Raw genomic sequence first — 23,035 nt, forward strand, 5'->3', positions numbered from 1 at the left:
ACAGGTGCAAACAATTTGTCTGTGCTCACTAGGTCAGCCACATCTCTTCACCATGTGCCCAATCACCAGTTCAAGTTGTGGGCTAACAGTTCCCCTACAAACTGCAGGAAGTGCTTCTGTACTCAACTGTGAAATCCCTGTCTGAGTATCCTATCTGAAAATCACAGGCATTTGTCCAAAATGTATAACAGAAAGTCAAAGTATGAGTATACTTTCCTACTGCTAGCTTTACCTTACTTCTACAATGGTGGTGATCCTGAACATAGACTGTGAATGACAGGTATTGAACCACTTAGGCCATAATTTTACATTACTGCCCATATTGACATCTATTTCTGCCCAGATGGTACTTAAAAGAAGATCATAGTTTAAGCTCTAAGGAAGGATCCAGCCTTATTTCTTTGCTGAATCAAAAGTATTTCTTCTAATTAATAGGTAACAAGAATTTCCACGCACATTTATTAAATGCAGACAGAAAAATACAGAGTAACCTCAAGCGAAGTGTCAGCGACTAGTATAAATATGTGACTAGTATAAATACGAGAATAGCTGTACTAATTTTCATTTTCATTACATTCAGATAATACTGTTATGTGTTATTTTTTCTATAACCATTTAGATGTTCATAAACTCGCTTCCAAATTATAGTTTCCACGCTTATGTGCTTTCATAACACACCTGAAGTTAAGTGATATGATACTTAAGTGCTGTGGGATTAGCATGCATCCAGGAAATTAAAACACTAACTAGCAAATTCCTCATGCATTACTGAATCATGCTAGCATATATAGCTAATATGTTTGTTTCCAGAACAAGTAATACATTTTGAAAGCATTTGGGAAGTCTTTTAAACCTTTTTAATAGAATTCTTCTTGGTACAGTTCCATTAAAGAAAAACAAACAAACAAACAAAAACAAAAAAACAAGAACACTCTGTACAAGAAATTTAACTATATGAGTCTGGAAGGGACAATATTTCTTTATGGATTATAAGAAAATTAAATTAGATTAAATAAAGGGGAAAAAAGAAGGGAAAAAAAAAAATGGTGATCATTTCACACTCCATAAAGATAGTTTTACCATCAACAGAAAGAGCCAGATTTCTCAGATGTATATTCAATTTTCTTTTATCATACAATTTGTTTGTTGGAAAAGCTGGATGTGGTTCTATAATTAAATGAAGCTTCCACATCTAGTATCAATAGATTATAGCACTGATTGCAATAAGAAAATAGCTACTGAATTCAAATTCCTATCCTCATCCTACATCAATGTAATCTAGGGTAAGAACATCAGATATTTTACAGTGTGAGGAGAGGAAGTGGTTCTTCAAAAGCTTATTTAAAAGAAAATAAAGAAAATGACAGCTGTTTAAACCTAGAAAATGGCAGCTGTTTGATGCTCTGGAGAGGTTTTAAAATGCCAGAAGCGATCCCAGTGGAGACTAATTGAATATCTCAAAGCTGAACTGTGCATAACCTGCAACTTCCTCATGGAAGTATTTGGCTCTGTTATTTTAATAGAGAAATAAGCACTGCCAAAGCTGGTAAAAAAAATGACTAACACAATGAGACACTGGCTTGCAGGGGGGTTACATAGATGCTACTTTGATAGATATAATAATAAAACAGGAGAAATAAATAGTTATGTATACACAGACCAAGAAGGCAAAAGAAATAAAGTAATAGCAAGAGTTGAAATGAAATTTGTTAGGTGAATTTTGGTCAGGAGAACTGCTATCTACAAATACATGAATTAACTTATTTAATACTAATATTTTAATATTTAAAATATTTTGCACTTCTTTCCTCTCCCATACATTGCAGTAGTTGTTTGTTTGCTTGTTTGTTTTTCCACATAAACAGTTAAGTCTTTCTTATTGTTCCTTTTCTTACACTTTGGTTAAATTCTTTGTAGACAGCTAGATAACAGAGCTTTGATCTATGCAGAAAAAAAAAAAAAAAATGTTATTTGAAATCTTTACTCACAGCTAGCTTTTAACATTTTGAATCACAGAATCAGACTTGGAGGGGCTGGAAGGGACCTCTAGAGATCATCTAGTCCAACCCCACTGCCAAAGCAGGCTCCTTAGACCAGGACAGGTAGACATCCAAGTGGATCTTGAATATCTCCAGAAAAGGAGAATCCACAACCCCCCTGGGCAGCCTGTTCCAGTGATCCATCACCCTTCTCATGAGGAGGTTCTTACATTTGTGTGGAACTTTCTATGCTCCTATTTGTGGCCATTTCCCCTTGTCCTACTACTACACACCACTGAAAAGAGTCTGGCCTTGTTCTTTTGCCTCCAACACTTTAGGTATTTATAGACATCTATCAGATACCCTCTCAGCCTTCTTTTCTCAAAGCTGAACACACCCAGGTCACTCAGCCATTCATCATAAGAGAGATGCTCCAGGCCCTTTATCATCTTGGTGTCCCTCCCCTGGACTCATTCCAGGAAATCCTTCTTTTTGTTTTTTTCTTTTTTTATTATTTTTTTTTCTTTTTCTTTTTTTTTTTTTCTTTTCTTTTTTTTTCCTTTTCTTTTTTTTTTTCTTTCTTTCTTTTTTTTTTTTTTTTTTTCTTTTGACTGGAGAGCCCAGAACTGGACACGATACTTTGAAACACGTCTCCTTCATTTATTAAACCAGTTGAGTTTTTCTGGTGTCTTTCTTTTAGAGGCCAGCCACCATTATTAAGGAGATAATACATGAAAGTTTAAGCTCCTGCAGTTTAAAAACTTGCAGAGAACTCATTAGTTGAAATAGAAGATGGATACATACTGATAGGCCTCAGGTTAGTTTTCCGCTTAAGTGATGGTGGTGACCTAGGGTTGCCATTTTTTAAGACTGTCATTGAAACACTATCAAAGGAGATCTAGTCTGAGTTCCTAGCTCAGGAAAAACCATTGGATTCTTTCTTGCCTGGAATGAAGTGAAAGTTACAGTAAGCAAAATAGGGAGAAACATTTCAGTACGCTGTAGCTCTTTTTCTTCCTTATTGCATTTTGACTTTTGTTTTTGCTCGAATTATGAAGCCACAATTACACTGCACTTACCCATGCAAACTTTATTGATAAATTCACTATTTAATGTGACCATAGTGGATAAGTCTTCAAAATTCTGGAGCTTCATGATTCTATTAACAGCCGATGGCCCAGTCAGAGTCCTGAGCTGTTGTTCATCATATCCATTCCCAACTCCAATAGGAAACAGGGACACCTCTAGGATAAGATAATAAAAGATTTTATGAGGATAATGCAGATTTGTCTTTTTTCTTTTTTTTTTCTAAAAAACTTACTAGGAACATTTTATTTCAACAGTTAATTTTCCACATATTACTTGTATCACTCCCTCCACGTAAGCTAAAAGCAATTTAAGGCAGCAATTGCTATGTTCTAATCAGTGTTAGCGAAAATGAATTCTATTCATCGCAAATATAATAATGTTATGTAAGGTCAACAGAATGCAGATACAGATTTACTGGCAACATTCTCACTTTATTCAGATAAGAAAACAACATACTGAAATTTTTCATTCTGTAGTTAGATCACAATTGGATTATTTCCAATTTATTTAATTAAAATTTAACAATTGTTATTTAGGCCATGCCTTATTAAGAACCCCCAGAGTAATTAACAAATGAAGTCACTGTTCCTCAGCTGAATACCTGAAGAAACAGAGGTACAAAAGCTACAGAGAGAAAACTTGAAAAAACAGTTATACTAAAACCAAATTCCCATACAAGTCAGTACAGAATCTGACCAAATCCTCCATCTAACTATGAATCTTTCAAGATTCACTGTATTGCAGCCATGCTGAATTTATAGTATTAAATCACATTTCAGTTGTGCCTGTCTTTCATAAGAACCAGGAAAATGGAATGCCATTAAACTGAGAAACCCATATAAGCTGTACAGTTTATAAGCTGTACAGTTTATAAGCTGTAAGTTTATAAGATGTACTGCAAATTAGTTTTGATCTTACCAGTAATTCAAGGGAATCTTCATCCTGAAGGTTTTCTTCAGGTCTGTTTCTTACCAGAACTTTAGACATAGTAAGATTGTATCAGTAAATTTACATACTGGTGCCTGAATTTTTCAACCTTTGTTCTAGCAAATTACCTAAAAAAACCCCAACAACTCTGTTTAAAAATAATGTTAATGAAATGAGATTTACTGTTCATTCTTGCAGTGAGTGCAGCAGTCTCCATGGTGTCTTCTGATTTCCCTGACACGATGATTATTACCACCTTTGATGCACCGGGTCTCCCTCCATAGGATTCTGACAATGCATTCTGAACTACAAACTCAATGGCTTTGCCTAAGAATAAAAGTTAAATGAAGGAGATGATTGAAGAAGCCTGTAGTGATATGACAAGAGGTTTTAAAATAAAGAGGGTAGACTGAAGAAATTCTTTACTTATAGGGTGGTGAGGCACTGAAACAGATTGCCCAGAGAAGCTGTTGATGTCCCACCCCTGAACATATTTAAGACCAGTCTGGATGATATCCTGGGCAACCTAGTCTGATAGGAGTTGTTCTTGCCAACAGCAAGACAGTTGGAACTAGATGATCTTGAAGGTGCCCTCCCCAACCCAAACCATTATGAGTTTTCACAGAATCATAGAATGGGCTATAAAACTAAATCTTATGTTTTATTAGTAGGTTATACACTACTGTAATATTACAGGATTTCTTTTCAAAAGATATTTAGTACCTTCTTTATTTTCTTCATTGCTACCACATGAGAAAGCTACTAAGTCACTACCAGCATTACTAACACATCCCAAACAAAAGGTTCTTCCTTCTCTCCACAGTCTCTGATGTAATGGAAATCTTACTGCCTTCCCATAGCCACAAGGATAAAGTCATGATTCTTGTTTCAGTAATTACCTTTTCCTGAAGAGTTATCATTCTGTTACACAAAAGGAAAGAAGATGACTAATACTGAGAACGTATTTGTTTCCCTTCAATAGTGACATCTAGTGACTGTATGATCTGCCCTCACTGAACACTACAATTTCATACAACATTTCTGGTACACTCAGCTGTGGTTGCTCAGCTCCCAGAGAATTCAACCTCAGAAAAAAACACAGACCAGCTAAAATGTGTACCTGCTGTTCTTTAACATTTGTGAATACTCAGACAAAATTTTGTTCAAAATCTTAAAAGCTCCTTTGGATTTAGAAATTATCAGGTCAGGAAGCAGAAAGGATAGTATGTGACTGATGTGATGTTCAAGGCAAACACTGAACCGTGAAAAATAAGTGCCTGAGATACTAATTCCTCTGAGCAATCATCTTCAAAGAACTACCAAGCAGAAATCTGTTTGCATAAGGAATTCACTGACAAACTTTGAATAATAAAAACATTTGCAAATCACATCATAGACACCAGAAATTCACCAGAATAACTATGCACACCCAAACATTTTGCAATTTATCCTGTTACCCACCCCTCTTAACTGACAGAAGCAAAAATTCTTTTACCAAGCTACTGCAAGGACAAACTCTACGAAGCCCATTCAGCACATTGACTATTGACAACATGTGAACAACTGCATACTCTACAAGGCTTTACCTTAAGAAATCAGACCTTCAGGAAGAACTTAACCCTTAGAAGAATCTAGCCTAGAATCTGGGAGATACCCAAATGTCTCCATTGTTGCTGGCTTAAGGTGGCATTACCTTCTCAAATTCTGCTGCTTTGCTCATCATTTCATCTCCAATATCCTACAGTCCCTAATATGACAGTCTCTTTCCAGCTTAATCCAGACATAACGTCTTCCCTGTTAGGCCATTATCACTATTAATTTCCTAGAGGCCTAGCCTCATCTTCAGTGTCATCTTTCCACACAGATGCCCACAATTGAACAGAAGAGCTGGAAATGCTTAGGAACTATCAGACTTCATCAGACTTACTGCAGAATTACAATAAAAAATGAGCTGCTTCTTTTATAAGACTCCATCTATCTAATTCATTTACCCCCACTAGCAACAACTTGTCTACAGAGGGTCACATATTATTCCAATATTACTTCTTATAGATGAAATTAAATCACTTAAGAGATTCTGTTCAGTAGAAACTTTGAATGTGTAAATTTTGAATATTTTTCTACTTATAACAAAACACTTTAAAATACCATAATTGATTGGGTGATGTTCATTCCATTTCACAAAATACTATTCACCTACTTGTCCCCTGTGAGGCCTCATCTGTGTCCAAGTCTGAGTTCCCAAGGACAAGGAAGACACAGACATGTTGGAGTGGGCCCAGAAAAGTACCACAAGATGGTCAGAGGGCTGAAGCACCTCTCTTCTGAAGAAAGGCAGAGGAAGCCCGGCTTTTTCAATCTGGAGAAGGCACCAGAAAGATCTCATTTTGGCCTTCCAGTACTTAAAGTGAGCTTATAAACAGGAAGGAGACTGACATTTTACACAACCTGATAGTGACAGGAAAAGGAGGAATGGTTTTAAACTAAAAGAGAGTAAATTTATGTTAGATATTAGGAGAAAATTCTTTACTCAGGGTAGCGAGGTGTGGGATCAGATTGCCAAGAGAAGTCATGGATCCCCATTCCTTGAGGTATTGAAGGTCAGGCCACAGCAGGGGGAGTTAGAACTAGAGTGTCTTTAAGGTCCCTCTCAGTCCAAGCCATCCTATGATTCTATTATTCTATGCTTCCTGACCAGAAAAAAAGTTGTCACATAATCATAGCCACAAATGCTTTTGCTTTACAGTAGCTCCTCTGTATGTTAGTAGAAGTTCAATTCAGAACAGCATGTTAGTTATCAATAATTATGGAATAGAACAAAGCATAGAAAATAAGTATACAACTGTATTCCAACCCCTGAGATTACTCCAGGATGGCCCCCATACCAAGAGATTTCCTGGTTTTCCTTCTGTCCTATAAATAATTGCTATAAAGTACAAAAAGTTTATAAAGTTATAAAGGTTTTGACTTTTATATATTTTAGGATTAACCTTTGCAAAGTAAGAATTACAGAAGAATTTTTTCATTCATTTGTGAAAAGTATTGGGAAGTTCTGTGCTTTTCCTGGTTTTTAATACTGCTTTGATTTCTGTGTTGTTTGTACACCAGTTGCTTTTTTCTTCTCCCATTAATTCTGACAGTTTGCAGAAATATTAATACATATTCATAAACTGTAAAATCAATTATTTTTATAATTTCTAATAAGGAAAACAAGTTCTATTGCAGTGACTATTTCAAAATCCCAAAGTCAATTTAGTATATGGAAAAAATATTAAACTATAGTCAAATCTCTTTGACTTTCTCTCCTTATTTTGGAGTCAACTGTAGAGAAAAGAGCCAGGTGTCTAAAAGACAGGATCAAATGAAGACTTGGAGGCATTCAGACATCCCAAGCAGAAAGATGTCCCTTCTCAACTGTTAGTTTCTACATCCAGTAATAACAAACTGCTCAGTATAGTAATAAACAACCTGGTCTGCAGTTGACATTTGAACCTTTTCTTACCACTAGACTGGAACATAGTAGTAATCTGACATTTTCATACTTACAGAGGAAATGTAAAATGTTTACATTTAAATAAATATTGCAAAGGACAAAGCGATATTAAGACTGGAAAAAGAGTTTTGAACTTAACTGTCAAATGAACAGGTCTCACCTATACAGGCTTTAGCCCATACAAGCTTACCAGGTCTGTAAAACAGATCTAACATACTGCAAAGTTTTCAGCCATTTTGGCCCTAATATTCCTAGCTATACTGTAGAGTACATAGCAAAAGTCACATATGGAATGAAAATTAAACTGGAAAGAATAGAAAATATCCTACAAAGACAGAGAGAAGAGGAAAGAAAACAAAGAACAACAACAGAAAACAACAGAGAAGGGATTATATCACTGCCTAAGTCGTCTTCTCATATCTAAGTTTATGAACAATTGATGTCCAACTTTAACAAATAGAATTGGGCCTTTCAAAAATCTTCTTCTTACTGCTTTGAAAAAGATTATTCAATAATTAGTTATTCTTTTTTTTTTTGTTTGTTTTGTTTTGTTTTTTAAATTATCTTATACATAGAGTAGATTTTAAGGACAAAAAATCTGCTGAGTAGGGCTGGAAATGTTCACTAGAGCATTACCCTAGATTCTTCCTTACTGAATAATATCATTAATGTTTTGGATAAAGGGAGAAAAAAAAAGATATGCTAATCTGAATTACAGATATTAGATTGCAAATAATTCTGAATATCATGGGATGAGTTGAACAAGCACAATTTGCCCTTTAATACTGGACATACATCCAAGAAATAACAAACATCCCAGAATAAGCCAATCCAGAGGAACATAAACCAACACAGAACATTTAATGGTTTTGTCAGTAACTCAAGGAAAGCAGAAAATGCTTAAAACAGCATTGTAGCTATTCCATTCATTTTTGTCTGAAATGAGGAATTTTTTTGTCTGAAATGAGGAATAAACTGTAAAGCCCTTGTGTGGGCCTGTGGAGCTGTGACAGGGAATTCCAAATAGGTGGAGGTTCCTACCAGCAGTTTATTAATCCATGTCTTCAGTGGTTTCAATGGTTTTGCTAACACTTCTGCAACTACTTAACCAAAAATGAGAAGTCAATCTCCCACAAGCACTGAAAGTTGCCTGGGAAAGAAGCAAAAAGACATAGCACCTTAACACTTGAAAAGGTACAGAAACAGCCAAAGGCTGTGGAGCCAGTGGATAGACCAGATTGCACATGGTAACCAAGGACCTGTCAGGAACAACTTTCCTAGACAATAAATCAGAAACTGGTCTTTATATCTTAATTTAGAATTTTAACTAAACATGAATTCACTTACTAATTTATTTTTACTGAAAATATCTGATTCTGAGGCAAATTAGTTTTTGCAAACGGACCCCACAGGTATCCACCTTTAAAAGGCCCATTCATAAGACTTCAATATTCTGCCATTCATGTTAAAATGTCTGTTCGGGAGGGAGTAGGGAGCTGGTGAAGCAGGACAAGACCCATTTTTTACTGGATGGGAGCTCTTAGATCAGAGCAAGTGAAGGGACAACAGATCTGGAACACTGTCCATTGAATGAACTCCATACAGAGTGGTGACAGACACTTGTTTTCTTTAATCCAACTATATTCCCATATCAACAGTTAGGGTCCCTGATACAGCTCAGCAAGCACACCTGTAGCACGTCAGGTCTTGGAAGTATAAATTTCTGTCATATCTCCACCAATCAGCTTTTAAAATGGGTATTATCTTTTCAGTATTGCACACAGACTGGATCTCTTTTACATGCTGTGCATGTGAATGCAAGAAAACACCCTAGGAGACAAGATACTTGTTAGAGCCACGTTAGACCCATGACTTAAAGCAGTCATGCCCAATCTTCAATCCATAGCCTGCATGCAGCCCACACAGCTCACAATCACTCCCCACCTCCACCCCACGCTGCAGTTCTTCCTGTCGAGTAGTCCAGCAACTGAACATCAGTGTGCTATTAACCATATCTGAGCTGAAACCAGAGCATGGGGTGCAGTGTAGTGCCAGTTCAAGTTATGGCAAATAAGATAATATGTTTTGATACACTGGCTAAACACAGTCCTGTGAACAGCAAAGAATATGCATCCATGCTTTCTCTTTTGATAAAGAAATTTGGAAATACGTTTCAAGATTGCTGAAAAAATGTCATGGTTTAGTCGGAGCAAAATTTCTTTTTTTTTTTTTTTTGTTTGTTTATTTGTGACTCCATTTTCAGTCAACATAAATACACTACTTGCGAAGTTTCAAATGGAAAGTATAGAGCTGAAATCAAAAATTAGGTCATGTCTCTTTACCAGAGAGTAAAAGAGTAAGACCACTCTTACGAGAGAGGAATATCCCTCACTTCAGAACTATGCCTTGTGTCAATGCTTTTCAGCAGCTTGTACATTTGTGAACAGCTATTTTGAAGGGTGAAGTACAGAAGGAGAAAACAAAAGCCTCTGATGAACACACTGAGATCTCATTAAGAATTGCAATCACTGCCACTGAACCAGACAGTCATGTTAATTTCACAAAAACAAAGCCATGTATCCCACTATTTTTATACTTTTGTTGCATATGTTTTAATTAAAAAAAAAAAAAAAAAAAAAAAAAAAAAAACTTAAAAATAGAGTAATATTTGTTACTCTATATGCATTAACTCTATTATGTACTTAATGAGGGTTGCTCCAAAAGTAGTGCCTCCTACTTTATGTTCATTCACAACATGAGAGGCAGATGGTTGTGGTATGACAGTAGAGATGGAACCTTCCCAATCAGGATTTTGTTACATTTTGTTACTGTGTGAAAATGGAACCGAGGGACAGTCTAACAAACACTGACATTTACTGACGCTTGCTGAATGTTTGTTGAGACCAAACAGTGTATGTGAGCATACTGAAGTGGTGGGTGGTGCATTTCAGCAACGATAGCAGTGACAGATAGTCACCTCCACTACTATAGATTTCTACAAGTGCAGCATGCAGGCTTCATCACTGGCAAAAATGAATAGCTAATGGCTGTGTCTGTGTTGAAAAATGGGGTTTGTAGCTGAGAATTTGTTCAATCAGTGAGTTTTATTGTGCTCTTTGCATATGCTGTAGTTTTCATGGAAACAAATAGGAGGAATTACTTTCAAAGCAACCTATGTATATGCAGCCCAAGTCAATGTTTCTTCACTCAGCGCAGCCCAAACAAGCCAAAACGTTTGACGCACATGACTTAAGGGAAGGTGGAGTTAGTCATGTGACTCAAACCTATAGCTGTTCTCTCCATGCATAGCTTTGACTGAAACAGGATTATTTTGGTCAGCAAAAGTTGCATAAGAATAATAGGATCATGCTTCTGCAACAGAGAAGCCAGCACAGATGAGAAGAAACAAAGCTGGTCAGATGAGAAAGATATTTTTTTATAGGTGTATGGGAAACTGTTGATCATGGCCTGAACATCTGATTGACCACTCGAGGCAAGCAATGAGTCAGCCATGGAAGGCAATTCAGCTATGCTACTGGAAGGGGGTAGAGCCTGGCTATACCTCTCCTAGATCCCATTTAAGGACTGACTGCTGCAAAGGAAAGATCACTTTCTGGAGGTTGCTCCTTTGTGGAGTTTTATGCAAGCCTTCAACAATGGTGAGCATTTCTATTTATTATTGATTATCTTTCCATTACAATAATCTTTCTTAACCATACATCTGTTTAGTCTCTGTTTACTCATTGATTGCACAAGAGGTGAATATGATCAAGTTCTCTATAAGCTTAAAAAAAAAGTGCATAGGGCAGTACAGAATTCAAGGAGGGCTTTCTAAACTTTTTCAACAGCATCTGTATTTCCAGAGGTTGAATCACAGACAGAGTGAAATCAATGACCATGAATTTCCCAAGGACTACTCAGCCAGCCATGTTTACATATATTGCAAAGTGCAGGATAGGACCACTTTGCTGGGAGAAATTATTTATACTCTGTTCCACTTTGACTCACTATGTATTTTCCAGTGAGACATAAACAAATCACTAACAAATATGTCATGTGGCTGCCTCTCCCCTTTCGTTTCCCAAAGATTGTTTCCTATTTATTCTGCACAATTGTTTACTATACACATTACCATATAAGATTTCATTATCTATTCATATGTAATGGTTTATCCTAAAATGAGCCTATAAAAGTCTCATCAGCCATCTGGTGTTTTTATTTCTCCAGGCTGAGAAAGCAATCATGGCTAACCCTTCTGCGAACTATGGAAGTCAGGTTTTGTTTTGTTTTTTTTCCTCACTTTTCTGTACCAATAACTTTTTACAGCCCAGTTGTAGGCTAAAGATCCTAAAAATCTGTATGTTCCTCAACTCTTATAGGACCCTGATGATAGGTTGCTGCCAGAGAAAATGTAGTTCTAGTCCAAAAGAACAAAATTCTCAGTGTATCTGGTGAAAGATCAGATAAACTGTAGGAACCCCACTTGCTGAACCCTAGAATCAATACGTGTGTACTGAATTTCCACAGATTTAGTGGGAAATCTGTATCATGTTTTAGCACATAAAAATTTGAAGCAGATGTGTGTTTCAGGATGCAGATACCCAGAATATACACTGTTTCACAAGTAATTTTTGGTGGATAATCTCTGCTTCCTGTCACCATTCCCAGCTTTGTGTCAACCTGAGTCCTTGTGGGACTAGCATGGCAATTTGACAAGGGAACAAAACTATTCAACAACACAGTAGTTATGTTCTAAGATGTTTCAAAACAAGACCCATTACACCAGCCCAGCAAAGAGCAACAAACAGCTGGAGAGGGCAGCTATCAAATCCAGCATAAGCAGCTATGCTGCTAAATACCTCAGTAATTGATTCTGAAAGGTTTATGACTGAGTCTTTACTTTCTGATCAAGTTATGCTTGTTTGAAAATAAATACATTTAAATCCTTGGAATTACTTCAAAGTTAAAAAGTAATTGCTGCTCTTCTTTCCAAAATACATTCAGATAAAACCAAATTCAAGTAATTTAAAGTTACATTTTAATGAAGAAAATTGAAACTTTACCAATAAATACACATACAGTAGTGATAATAATTGAATTAGAAACCTGAGCATTCTAGTGGAAAACACTTACAGAAACTGGTGATAAGAATTGGACTATATTCACAGGACTTGTTTCTTTTTTTTTCTTCTTCTTGCTTAAACATTAACATCCACATAATCACTCACCCAGTCTGGTAGGACCTTGTTCCCTCTGTTGAATTGAGTGCACCATCTCAACAAGTTTTTCAGTTTCCTGAGGCTTGTTCAATGAAATTTCTAGATTATTTTCTCTGGCATACTGGAGAACAGACACATGAACTGATGTATTGCCTGAAGTGAAAGGCAGAAAACAAACATTTTAAGTAATGCATATGAAGGTCTTACAATAAAAATCTTAACAATACATTTTGCTTCTGTTTTACATTAAGCACAACTAGACAAGGACTTTACGTCAGTGTGTGAAAACTGAATATTCAATCAGGGTAGGTCAGAACTAGAAATACACATTCCAAAGACCAAAACTTTGCGGTCAGGACAAATATGAAGGTCTCTGAATTATCCTTTCTTCCTTGAACCAGAACCAAACCTGAACCACTATTTTCAAGTTTTTTGGACCTAATCCAGAACAGAAACAAAAGTGAACACTTATTTTCCTGCTTTTCTTCCACAGAAAAACTGTTTCAGTAATTCTCCATCATTTGACAGGGACACCTTTGCCTATTCGATGCACATGAATCTCTTCAGAGCTACTGCCCTAGCAATTTTTCATCATGATATTCACAAATAAAATAGCAAGCCTTTATTTGCCAGAACATCTTGGTGCAGGAGGAAACTAAACTACATCTGAACCAAAAGTTCTATTAGCTTAATTTTTCTCAATACAAATGTAAAATTTTTTCATGTACTGGAATAGGCCACAAATGGCTTGGGTTGGAAGGGACCTTAGAGATCATCTTGTTACAATCTCTGTGCAATGGACAGGGGTGTCCATGTAGTGCATCAAATAGTGCTGAAATCAGGACACAAAGATCCACAGTGGAAATGTTTTACATAAAATATATGAATCTAACTTTTATGAACAATTTTGCCATCATAAAGAAAAAAAAATTAAAAAAAAAAATAAATTGTGGGTTGTTTTTATCTAGTATAAGCAAAAGAATTTGAAAGTCATGTTTTTTGAATTAAAAGATAGGCACATACTGATATCAGCACTTCCAATAAATGCCAGTACAAAGTTTTTCATTTCCTCAAATTCTGATGCTCCAATACTGGGACTTCCATCCAGAAGAAACATGACATCCATAGGTTTGCTGCACAACTCTGAGTTGGAAGGAAAAAAATAAAGAGCTTATCTAAGCACAATAAGCAGAACTAACATCTACTTATCTATTGGTAGGAGTAGAAAAGGCAGATGGCTGCAGTTGGAGAAAACAAAGCTGAAAGAGTAAGCATTGCTTCTTCAATGAAGGGCTCAAGATTTGTATTTCAATTCCATCTTTTCTGCTAATGTTATTTTGCTCTCAGAGGACTAAAAATAATATACCAGGAAAACAAAGAGTTTAGTCACTTTAGGTGAGAAGACCTTTTTTACTAGCTTGACGTGGATAGATGAGAATAGTCTTTTTTTCTGCTCTTACATTCCATCCTATCTGAAAGCTACTGTACATTTACTGACAAACATAGCCAAGAACTGCTCAGCCCACAGCAGAATGTCTGCAGGTTTGTGGATGGCACTGCCAAACTCAGGTGGAATCACCTGATTCTGATAAGGATAAATGGTCCTTCATTGGCATTTGTACAAAATATCAATTCAGATATGAGAAATTTCAGATATGTGAAGTAAAAACAGAGAAGACAGGATAGAGGAAACAGGTAATTATACAAAGAATACATCCAACTTTACCTGGTATTTCTGTCCAAGATTTATGAGAGCAGCATGACTGCAACACTAATTCAGGTGCTACTTCAATAAGTGTGCTGTAACTTTGCAAGATTATTGGCCTATTAGGTTGACTGATCATTTTGAGCTCTTGGATATTTGCACTGGGAGTTATGCCTATGGGAATAACATTTATGCTCATAGGATGTTGTGTTATAACATCAGTGGAAGGATTGGACGACACCATATATACCAAGTGAGGCACATTCTGCCTGCCCCCATTTGCTGGTGTAAATGTATGTTTGGAAATATAGTCAAGGGCATGCCCAGTGTTGGTGGCCTTCCCTCCTTTGTAGGGTATACTCCTCACTTTCTCAATAATACTTTCTTTAGACTGCATTTCCCTTAAGGAATACTCCAGAGTGATAGTGTCTGAATACTGCATGACAGTAACATGAATATTTTCTTGTCCTATATTCATTTCTGTGAGCACCTTCTCAAGGAACTTCTTGATGATTTCAAAATTTTCCTGTCCTACATTGTCAGATCCTTCAACAACAAAAGCAATGTCCAGACTTTTTGGAGTGGGATTTTCTGAGAAGCGTGGTGGTACTGTAAGCACCCACTGAGGAAATATGTCATTAGACATTGTTGGGGTGGGCACAGGAGAACCTTCTGCAGGTCCAAGATCACACAGATAATCAATTAGAAGATCTCTGTTATCCATTAGCTCCAACACATTGTTCATTTGGAAGGCTCTACTATGCAACTGCTTTTCAATGAATCGAATTTGTTCCACATTAGCATATGGTCCAATTCCCACAGGTATCACTGTGATTTTTTTATTCTTCAAGGCTGGGATGATGGTGCGAACTTTTCCTGGAGACTTGCTTGCTATAAATAGCATCGCAATTTGGGCAGCATTAGTCCTTTCTGCTTTTCCAAACACCTGAAACACAATGTATTTAAGGACTTCAGCAACAGATGCTACTTCATCACCTGTGTATTTTATACTTTGGACAATTTTTTTCATCTGGGACTGTGTTTTGATATCTTTAAGGCCAAGGTAGATTGTAGGCCCAGTCCTATATACCAAAATTGACACTCGGATTTTCTTTTGAGAGATATGAAGTTTCTTCATCATTTCAGTTATGAAAGTCTTCAGCTGTTCAAAGTCCTCCTCTGACAGTTTATTGGAGCCATCCACTAGAAAGGCCAAGTCCATCATTTTGCTGCATGAATATTCACTAGGTGCAAATTCTCTGTCCTCCTCTGGAGTAGGTGTTGTTAGTGTTAGGATTTCTTCAACTGGTTCACAGGACACACAGGATAAATTCTTCCCTTCACAAAGACTACAAAAAATCATCAAAAGTAACTATTAAAAAAAAAAGAATCAATGCTTATAATAACATACTGCCCACATCTAACAAAAGGAAGTCCACTGGTTATATATCTTAGAACAAAACCAAAAGAGTGATTTATTTTTTTTTCATCCTTTTCCCCACAAGGAATTGTATAGCCAAGTTCTATTAAACCCACTCGGAGGACCTGTTTGTGCATGCTTGTTTAAATACAGGAAGAATGTGGAAATATATGGTGTATTTTTCAGAGAGTACTCTTCTTATAATAGCTTTTGGTAGAACATGTAACATCTGTGTCTAGGAACAGCGCGGAAACACTCTGAGCTTGAGCCATGCAGTCACCTACAGGCCTGGTGAACTCAACTGGAAAATGTGGTTTGCTTCACAAGAAAGAAAAGCTATGAGGCCAACTGGAGGCACCTAATACAAAGAAAAATCCTAGAGTCTGATAAGATTTAGCAGACTTTGTGAAAAGGCTTAGCTTACTCAGGTTTTAACCTTAGCAAAAGAAAAATGTAAGCAGCTTTCTATCCACATCTAAATTGTACTGGTTTCCTTTGACTTTTTCTGACTTCATTTTGCATTGAATAGCTCTGGTACATGTTCATTTGTCAACAAAAAAAGAGCCTAGGCTCACAGTCATGTCCTCTGCTAACCAAGTATGTCTCTATATTCATCCTCTATGTTTTTTAATGTCTGTTTCATTGTCTTCCCCACACTGTTTTCTATTTTCCAGTCTCTATGTATTTTATCTGTTTTCTCTTATCTTCTTACTTGTCTTCCCTCACAGTGTCTGCTCACCTCCTTTATTACATTATTCTCTTCTCCCTTCTAGTCCTAGTGTTCTTTGCTTCCCAATGCTTCTCTACATTTTCCACTGCTAATCCTTTCTTAATCCCGTAAGATTTTTCACTTCTGTCACTCTCCACCTTTTAGGAACTTGTTTATAATTCATTTCTTACTAACTTTAGCAAAGCTTTAACACTTCTGCTCTGCTAATTTCTGTTTGCATCATTTTCTTTATTTCGCTTATCTCACCAAAGATCAGTACATCTGTACTCATGAACAACGTAGTTCTGATTCAGTAAAGATATTTTACTTGTATTACTGATCAGTGTAAGATAGAGAATATGGAAAGTATATGAAGGAGTAAGGATTAAAAAGTACTAATTTTAGCTGCCAGAGAAAACCAAAGATGTACAGACTGAACAAGTCAGTGCTAGAAGAAATTATCTTTTTTTTTTCTTTCTTTTTTTTTTTTTTTCAGGAAAATACGTCATTTTACATACAGCATCTTAGTTTAGTTTTAAGTTCTCCCAGGGCTATGTTATTTTCATGCTGCTTTGAATGTCTTTTTAGACATTCTTCAGTTAGAAGAATGCTCAGATATTTTTTGCATTAATGTATAGCAACAGAAGACTTATTATTTTAATATGAACAAGATTTTTCTAGTTTCTAATCTCCTTTGGATATTTGCTATAAAATTCATTTTTATTCAATATCTTTTATTGTTTATACAGGTGGTGTAGGCACTCTAAATTAGGTGACAACTATGCAAAAAGATGTTTCCCTACTGAGGTAAGTTATCCTAATACTCTGCAGTCTTTTGTGAGCAGCAGCCAATGGACCAACATTTAAGAAAAGTTATTAAGAATTTCAAAAGTTAGGGAACATAGACTCATTTATGAAGACTCTTTTGTGTATACAGTTGATTTACTGATGGTTTTGTTTTCTTCTAATTATTGACCAGCCTAAGAGTCTCATGTCTTGGGTTTATAAAGCAGATGCACACTACCTCCAGCCTTTTGCTAGAGCTAAGTATGTTAGTAGCCAAGGTGTATGGGCTAATAGCTACTGCAGTTTTACAACTCAGTTTCTGTCAGATAAGATCAAATTACATGATGGAAAGGATTTTTGTATTCACAGCATTAGGAGTTATAAGTTAAATTATCCATCAAGAGACTAGACAATAGAAGCAGGCCAAACTTTCAGGTAATACAGAACTTTGTGTAATATGCTATTTAGCAGTATACAGTATGAAAATCTGTCTCTGCCACTTTGAAGAGCCTAATCCCACATAACGCACAGAATAGTGCGTTTGCATTAATTTTGTAATAGCTGGAAATGCATGCATACAGGATCAGACCACAGGATGTCATCTTAAAATCTCAGGGAAACTATTTTTCCAATTATGCTACACAGTTCCAACAGTTCATAATCTAGAAAGTTCAAGATGTAGTGCATTTTTTGATCTTGCACTATACATATAGAATTTTGTTTAGTACCAGCAGGAGGAAAGAGTTTTGATGACTTTACTGATGTTGAATCACACCTTACAACAGAAAATGATTTAAATTAGTGGGGTTATCGTATGTGGGAAAAGACATTGTTGAAAGGAATTAATGGATTTCTCTTTCTTAAATTCAATTATCATCCAATTATCCCACCCATCAAAAAAGTTCATTTTCAGTTTATTTAAGAGTATTGACACAGAAGAGGGTTTCTAAGCTTCATCTTCAGTACTGTATTTACAGTTAAGTCCATAAACTTGTTTATGGGGATGCATTTCACCTCTCTCTCTTCATCCTTCTCAACAGACATTCTATTTCACTGTATAAACTCTTCCATCATACCAAGATTGGCAGTGCTGCGGATCATCTCTGCTCAAAACTATTCTCCTTCCATGTGGGATCTTGACATCTCCAACTGCACACACTGGACAGTCTTCTGGACTGACACAATCCAGGGATAGTTCATCAAGTACTTTCCCTGTTTTGAAATGGAATAGTGGTATAAAAATGCCAGTATTCTTGAATTGCAAACTCAATCATTGCATTTATACTGCTTAAAAAAATAATGACTAGTTTTCTGAGTTGGGTTCAAGTTATGAATTCTCATCTAGTGTTAATGCCACTGTAAGTTTGACTTCACAAACAGTTTTTGTTTTAGTGGGATACTGGAAACACTTTACTCATTACAGAACCTGCAACAGGCAGGACCATACAGAAAGTTCAGAGCAAAGTATTAAAAATGTCACGAGAAAGAAACATTTTTCTTTTCACATGTACATTATTGATTTGTCCCCTTATTTCCTAATTCCTGATCATACTGAAGTATTATTTAAATGTCTATTACCTGAATCATAGAATCATAGAATTACCCAGGTTGGTTTCCTTGAAGATCCAGACCTTGAAGATCATCAAGTCCAGTACCTAACTACCCTTTCTGTAAAGAAGTTCTTCCTAATATCCAACCTAAATTTGCCCTGGCGCAACTTGAGGCCATTTCCCCTCGTCCTGTCACATGTCACTAGTGAGAAGAGACCTGCCCCACTCTGCCTGTAAGAACCTTTCAGGTACTGGAAGAGGGTGATAAGGTCTCCCCTCAGCCTCCTTTTCCCCAGACTAAACAGCCCCAGCGTCCTTAGCCTCTCCTCGTAGGGCTGATTCTCCAAGCCCTTCACAAGCCTCGTTGCCCTTCTCTGGACCTGCTCCAGTACCTCCATGTCTTTCTTGCACTGAGGTGCCCAAAACTGAACACAGTACTCAAGGTGAGGCCTCACCAGTGCCGAGTACAGGGGCAGGATGACTTCCTTAGTCCTGCTCAGCACACCATTCTTGATACAAGCCAGGATGCCATTGGCCCTCTTGGCCACCTGGGCATACTGCTGGCTCATATGCAGCCGACTGTCCATCAGCACACCAAGGTCCCTTTCCGTCTGGGAGCTTTCTAGCCACACTTCCCCAAGCCTGTAGGGTTGCCTGGGGTTGTTGTGACCAAAATGCAGGACCCGACACTTGGCCCTATTGAAACTCATTCCATTCACCTTGGCCCATCGATCAAGTCTATCCAGGTCCCTCTGTAGTGCCCTTCTCCCCTCATGCAGATCAACACTCCCTCCCATCTTAGTGTCGTCTGCGAACTTACTGAGGGTGCACTCAATCCCCTCATCCAGATTATCAATGAAGATGTTAAACAGAAGTGGCCCAAGCACCAAGCCCTGGGGGATGCCGCTCGTGACCAGCCACCAACTGGATTCCACTTCATTGACCACAACTCTCTGGGCCCAGCCATCCAACCAGCTCTTCACCCAGCAGAGTGTGCGCCCATCCAAACCACGGGCAGCCAGCTTCTCTACCAGAATGTTCTGGGGGTCAGTGTCAAAGGCCTTACCGAAATCCAGGTAGACCACATCGACAGCCTTACCTTCATCTACAAAGCGGGTCACCTTGGCATAGAATGAAATCAGGTTAGTCAGGCAGGATCTACCGTTCATAAACCCATGCTGACTAGGCCTGATCCCTTGGCTGACCTTTAGTTCATCCATGATGATACCTGAGATTATCCTTTCCATAACCTTCCCGGGCACCGAGGTGAGACTGATGGACCAGGATCATCTTTCCAGCCCTTTTGAAGACTGGCATCACATTCGCCAGTCTCCAATCCACTGGGACATCCCCAGTCAGACAAGACTGCTGAAAAATTATGAAGAGTGGTTTGGCAACCACATCTACCAACTGTCTCAGCACCCTAGGGTGCAACCCATCCAGACCCATGGACTTATAAACATCCAGCTTTTGAAGCAGGTCCAGAACCATCTCGCTGCAGATCACACAGGGCTCGTTTTGTTCCCCCTTCCGATCTACCAGTACAGGGGGCTGTGTTTCCAGGGAGTTACAAGCATTACTATTGAAGACCGAGGCAAAGAAGGTATTAAGTACCTCAGCCTTATCCCGATCCTCAGTGACCAAGTTGCCTTCAGAATCCAACAAGGGATGGAGATTTTCCCTAGCCTTCCTCTTGCCGTTGATGTGTTTATAAAAATATTTACTATTCTCCTTAACCTTAGCAGCCAAGCTCAGTTCTAGCTGAGCCTTGGCCTTCCTAATTTTCTCCCTGCACAGCCTCACTACAAACCTGTAATCCTCATAAGTAGCTCACCCACTCTTCCAGAGACCATAAACTCTTTTTTTGTTCTTTAGATCAAGCTGATCTATACTGAATACTGAAGGCTTGAGTATCATATTTAATACATAAAGTTATAACCTTTCTGTAATGTGCTAACAGAAATACCAAGACCCAGAATAACTGTTTTTGGTCTTAAAATACTTTCTTTTTCTGCTTGTATGTCTTTTCACTCCGATCTTATTAGCTATATATTCACTTGAGTTTTCGCTCTTCATTTGGATCTTCCTTGTCTTTCATACTTTCCTCCTGAACTTTTTTCAGTTTCCCCTTTCTAAGAAAGTGAATGGGTACAGCTAAGCTGAAAGCTGCCAGGCAACTTCAGGAGCATCAAAACCCTGAGTGCAGTGAGCAGGTCAAGTTGATGAATTTCCTCCACCACAGTAGCTGCTTGGAAGGCAAGCATTTTATGAGTATTAAAATAGGCTGGTTTAGCTATCAAGATCAACATCATAGCTTAACAATCAATATACTAATTTATTAAAAGGAATTGATCGATGTTAGCTCTAAAATATTTCAGTTTAGCTTTGCTTGGTGTGTGAATAGCCTTGTTCTTGTCAACAATTCTGCTTCACAGAAGCAATGAAGTCACAGTAAGACTATTTTAATCTTTGCATCCACCAGGTGCAAGAACTTTTTTTGAGTTCCACATAAATTGTTATGAGTTACAGTGCACCAAGATAGAAAGCTGCTCATTATGGCATAACAAGTAATGGAAGTTTTCCAAATTGGGGAAAAACAGCTAAAAAATTGGCCATAGGGCACTAGGAGGAAGCTGATGATGGAAAAATGAGGAGAAAGTAAGTGATTTAAGACCACCAGAGGCCCCTACTATGCATTCCCAGAGGGACATTAGCAAGTATTACTGAATTCTTGGAAAAGAATGAATATGTATGCCAATGTATTGCACATGGATGTCTTAATTGTTCAGATGAAGAACCTGAACTCCCAGTGTTGGTTTATCAAGTTGCTTTGTATGTATCATAGGGAACACTGGCTTTCTAACTCCAGATTACAATTAGAGAGTTTCCTTCCTGGATTTCATATCACTGCATCCAGCACAAATTCATACCCTACACAGGCAACAGCCTTTGTCAATAAACAGCCCCTAATCCCCCTATCTCCCCTATCTCCCTGATTACATTGTTCCTGTCTTATCTCTCTTGCTGACAATGTTCCATTCTTCTCTTCCATTTAGTGCCCACCACACATCCTCGTCTCACAGACACAAACGAGGATTTCTAACCAAATTCCAACTTGAGCTGCAAGAAATTGTGGTGAAAATATGTCAATAAGACTGTTGAGGAATTAACTGCAGTATCTAAATCTTAAGTAATTTCCATCCTTAGAAATCCATGAATATTCCTGGACTGTGAGACCATAATAAACTGACTACAGCAAAAGATGGACCTACCTGCAGGACAGTGAACATGGCATCCTTCTACACACTGTAGAGGGCACTTCAAAGGTTGTGTGTGCTGGCATGTTATAGGACAAGCAGGTCCACAGCTATTGTATCTCCATTCACATTGATAATCTAATTCATGTTTATTTAGGTTCTCACAGCTTTGTGCTATGCAATAAAAGAATTGGAGGCAAAAAATCAAACACTGAAGTCATCATGTCTTTCAGAAATAAGACACTAAACTGAGTACAAGGTGAACCACATATGTATTAAGAAAGACAGATTTACAACTTAAAATATCTTCCCCCAGTCCATCCAGGGCAGGCTACTACAAATATATTTTCACATAATGAAATACTTGACATAGATGAGGGAGAGTTGTTCTTGACAAAAATGATTACTAAGAACACACTCTACATATATTTTAAAAAATCTGGATTTGACTGGTCTATCCATTCTATCCCCTGTTGAGTGAATCACTTTTCAAAGTAAATAGAAAAGGGAGGTGAAAAGTTACCATGAGTTGCTATCTTTGTCCCAATACAGTGAATTTCTCTGGACATCAGAGGGAACAGAACTAGATAAGGACAGTCTAGCTGAGCCAATGTCTTCTTGATAAAGGACTTAAACCTTTTCTATTTATTTGCCAGTTAAAATAATTTCCAGTTCTTCCCCATCTACGTCATACTTACGGCACAGATCTGGTGATCTCCAGTGAACAATGACACCCTTTTGTGCACAGACATGTGCATAGGCTGCTATAGCATCACAGAAGCAAGCACAGTCTCCAACAGATTCACAGGCACAAGTGTCGTACATGCAAATATCTATGTAGGGCTCAGGATTCACCTGAAAAAGATAAATTTAGGATACGTTACACTAAATCACCTTAACC

The 23,035-nt window shown here is 37.5% G+C and overlaps 1 protein-coding gene across 2 annotated transcripts in view; it reads right to left on the reverse strand.

Annotated features, from left to right (window-relative positions):
- The window catches only part of VWF (von Willebrand factor), a 129,191-nt gene that overhangs the window by 42,306 nt on the left and 63,850 nt on the right, over positions 1 to 23,035 (reverse strand). For both annotated transcript variants that reach the window (XM_072352115.1, XM_072352106.1), the window contains exons 25-32: positions 22,833 to 22,989; positions 22,150 to 22,308; positions 18,404 to 18,539; positions 14,434 to 15,761; positions 13,731 to 13,850; positions 12,717 to 12,860; positions 4,179 to 4,322; positions 3,059 to 3,223 (exon numbers count right to left, since the gene is read on the reverse strand). In XM_072352115.1, coding sequence (XP_072208216.1) covers positions 3,059 to 3,223; positions 4,179 to 4,322; positions 12,717 to 12,860; positions 13,731 to 13,850; positions 14,434 to 15,761; positions 18,404 to 18,539; positions 22,150 to 22,308; positions 22,833 to 22,989 — 2,353 coding nt within the window. The remainder of the gene's footprint in view (positions 1 to 3,058; positions 3,224 to 4,178; positions 4,323 to 12,716; positions 12,861 to 13,730; positions 13,851 to 14,433; positions 15,762 to 18,403; positions 18,540 to 22,149; positions 22,309 to 22,832; positions 22,990 to 23,035) is intronic.

The sequence above is a fragment of the Excalfactoria chinensis genome, chromosome 1 (genome assembly GCF_039878825.1).
Source record: "Excalfactoria chinensis isolate bCotChi1 chromosome 1, bCotChi1.hap2, whole genome shotgun sequence".
In the NCBI taxonomy this organism is placed as follows: domain Eukaryota; kingdom Metazoa; phylum Chordata; class Aves; order Galliformes; family Phasianidae; genus Excalfactoria; species Excalfactoria chinensis.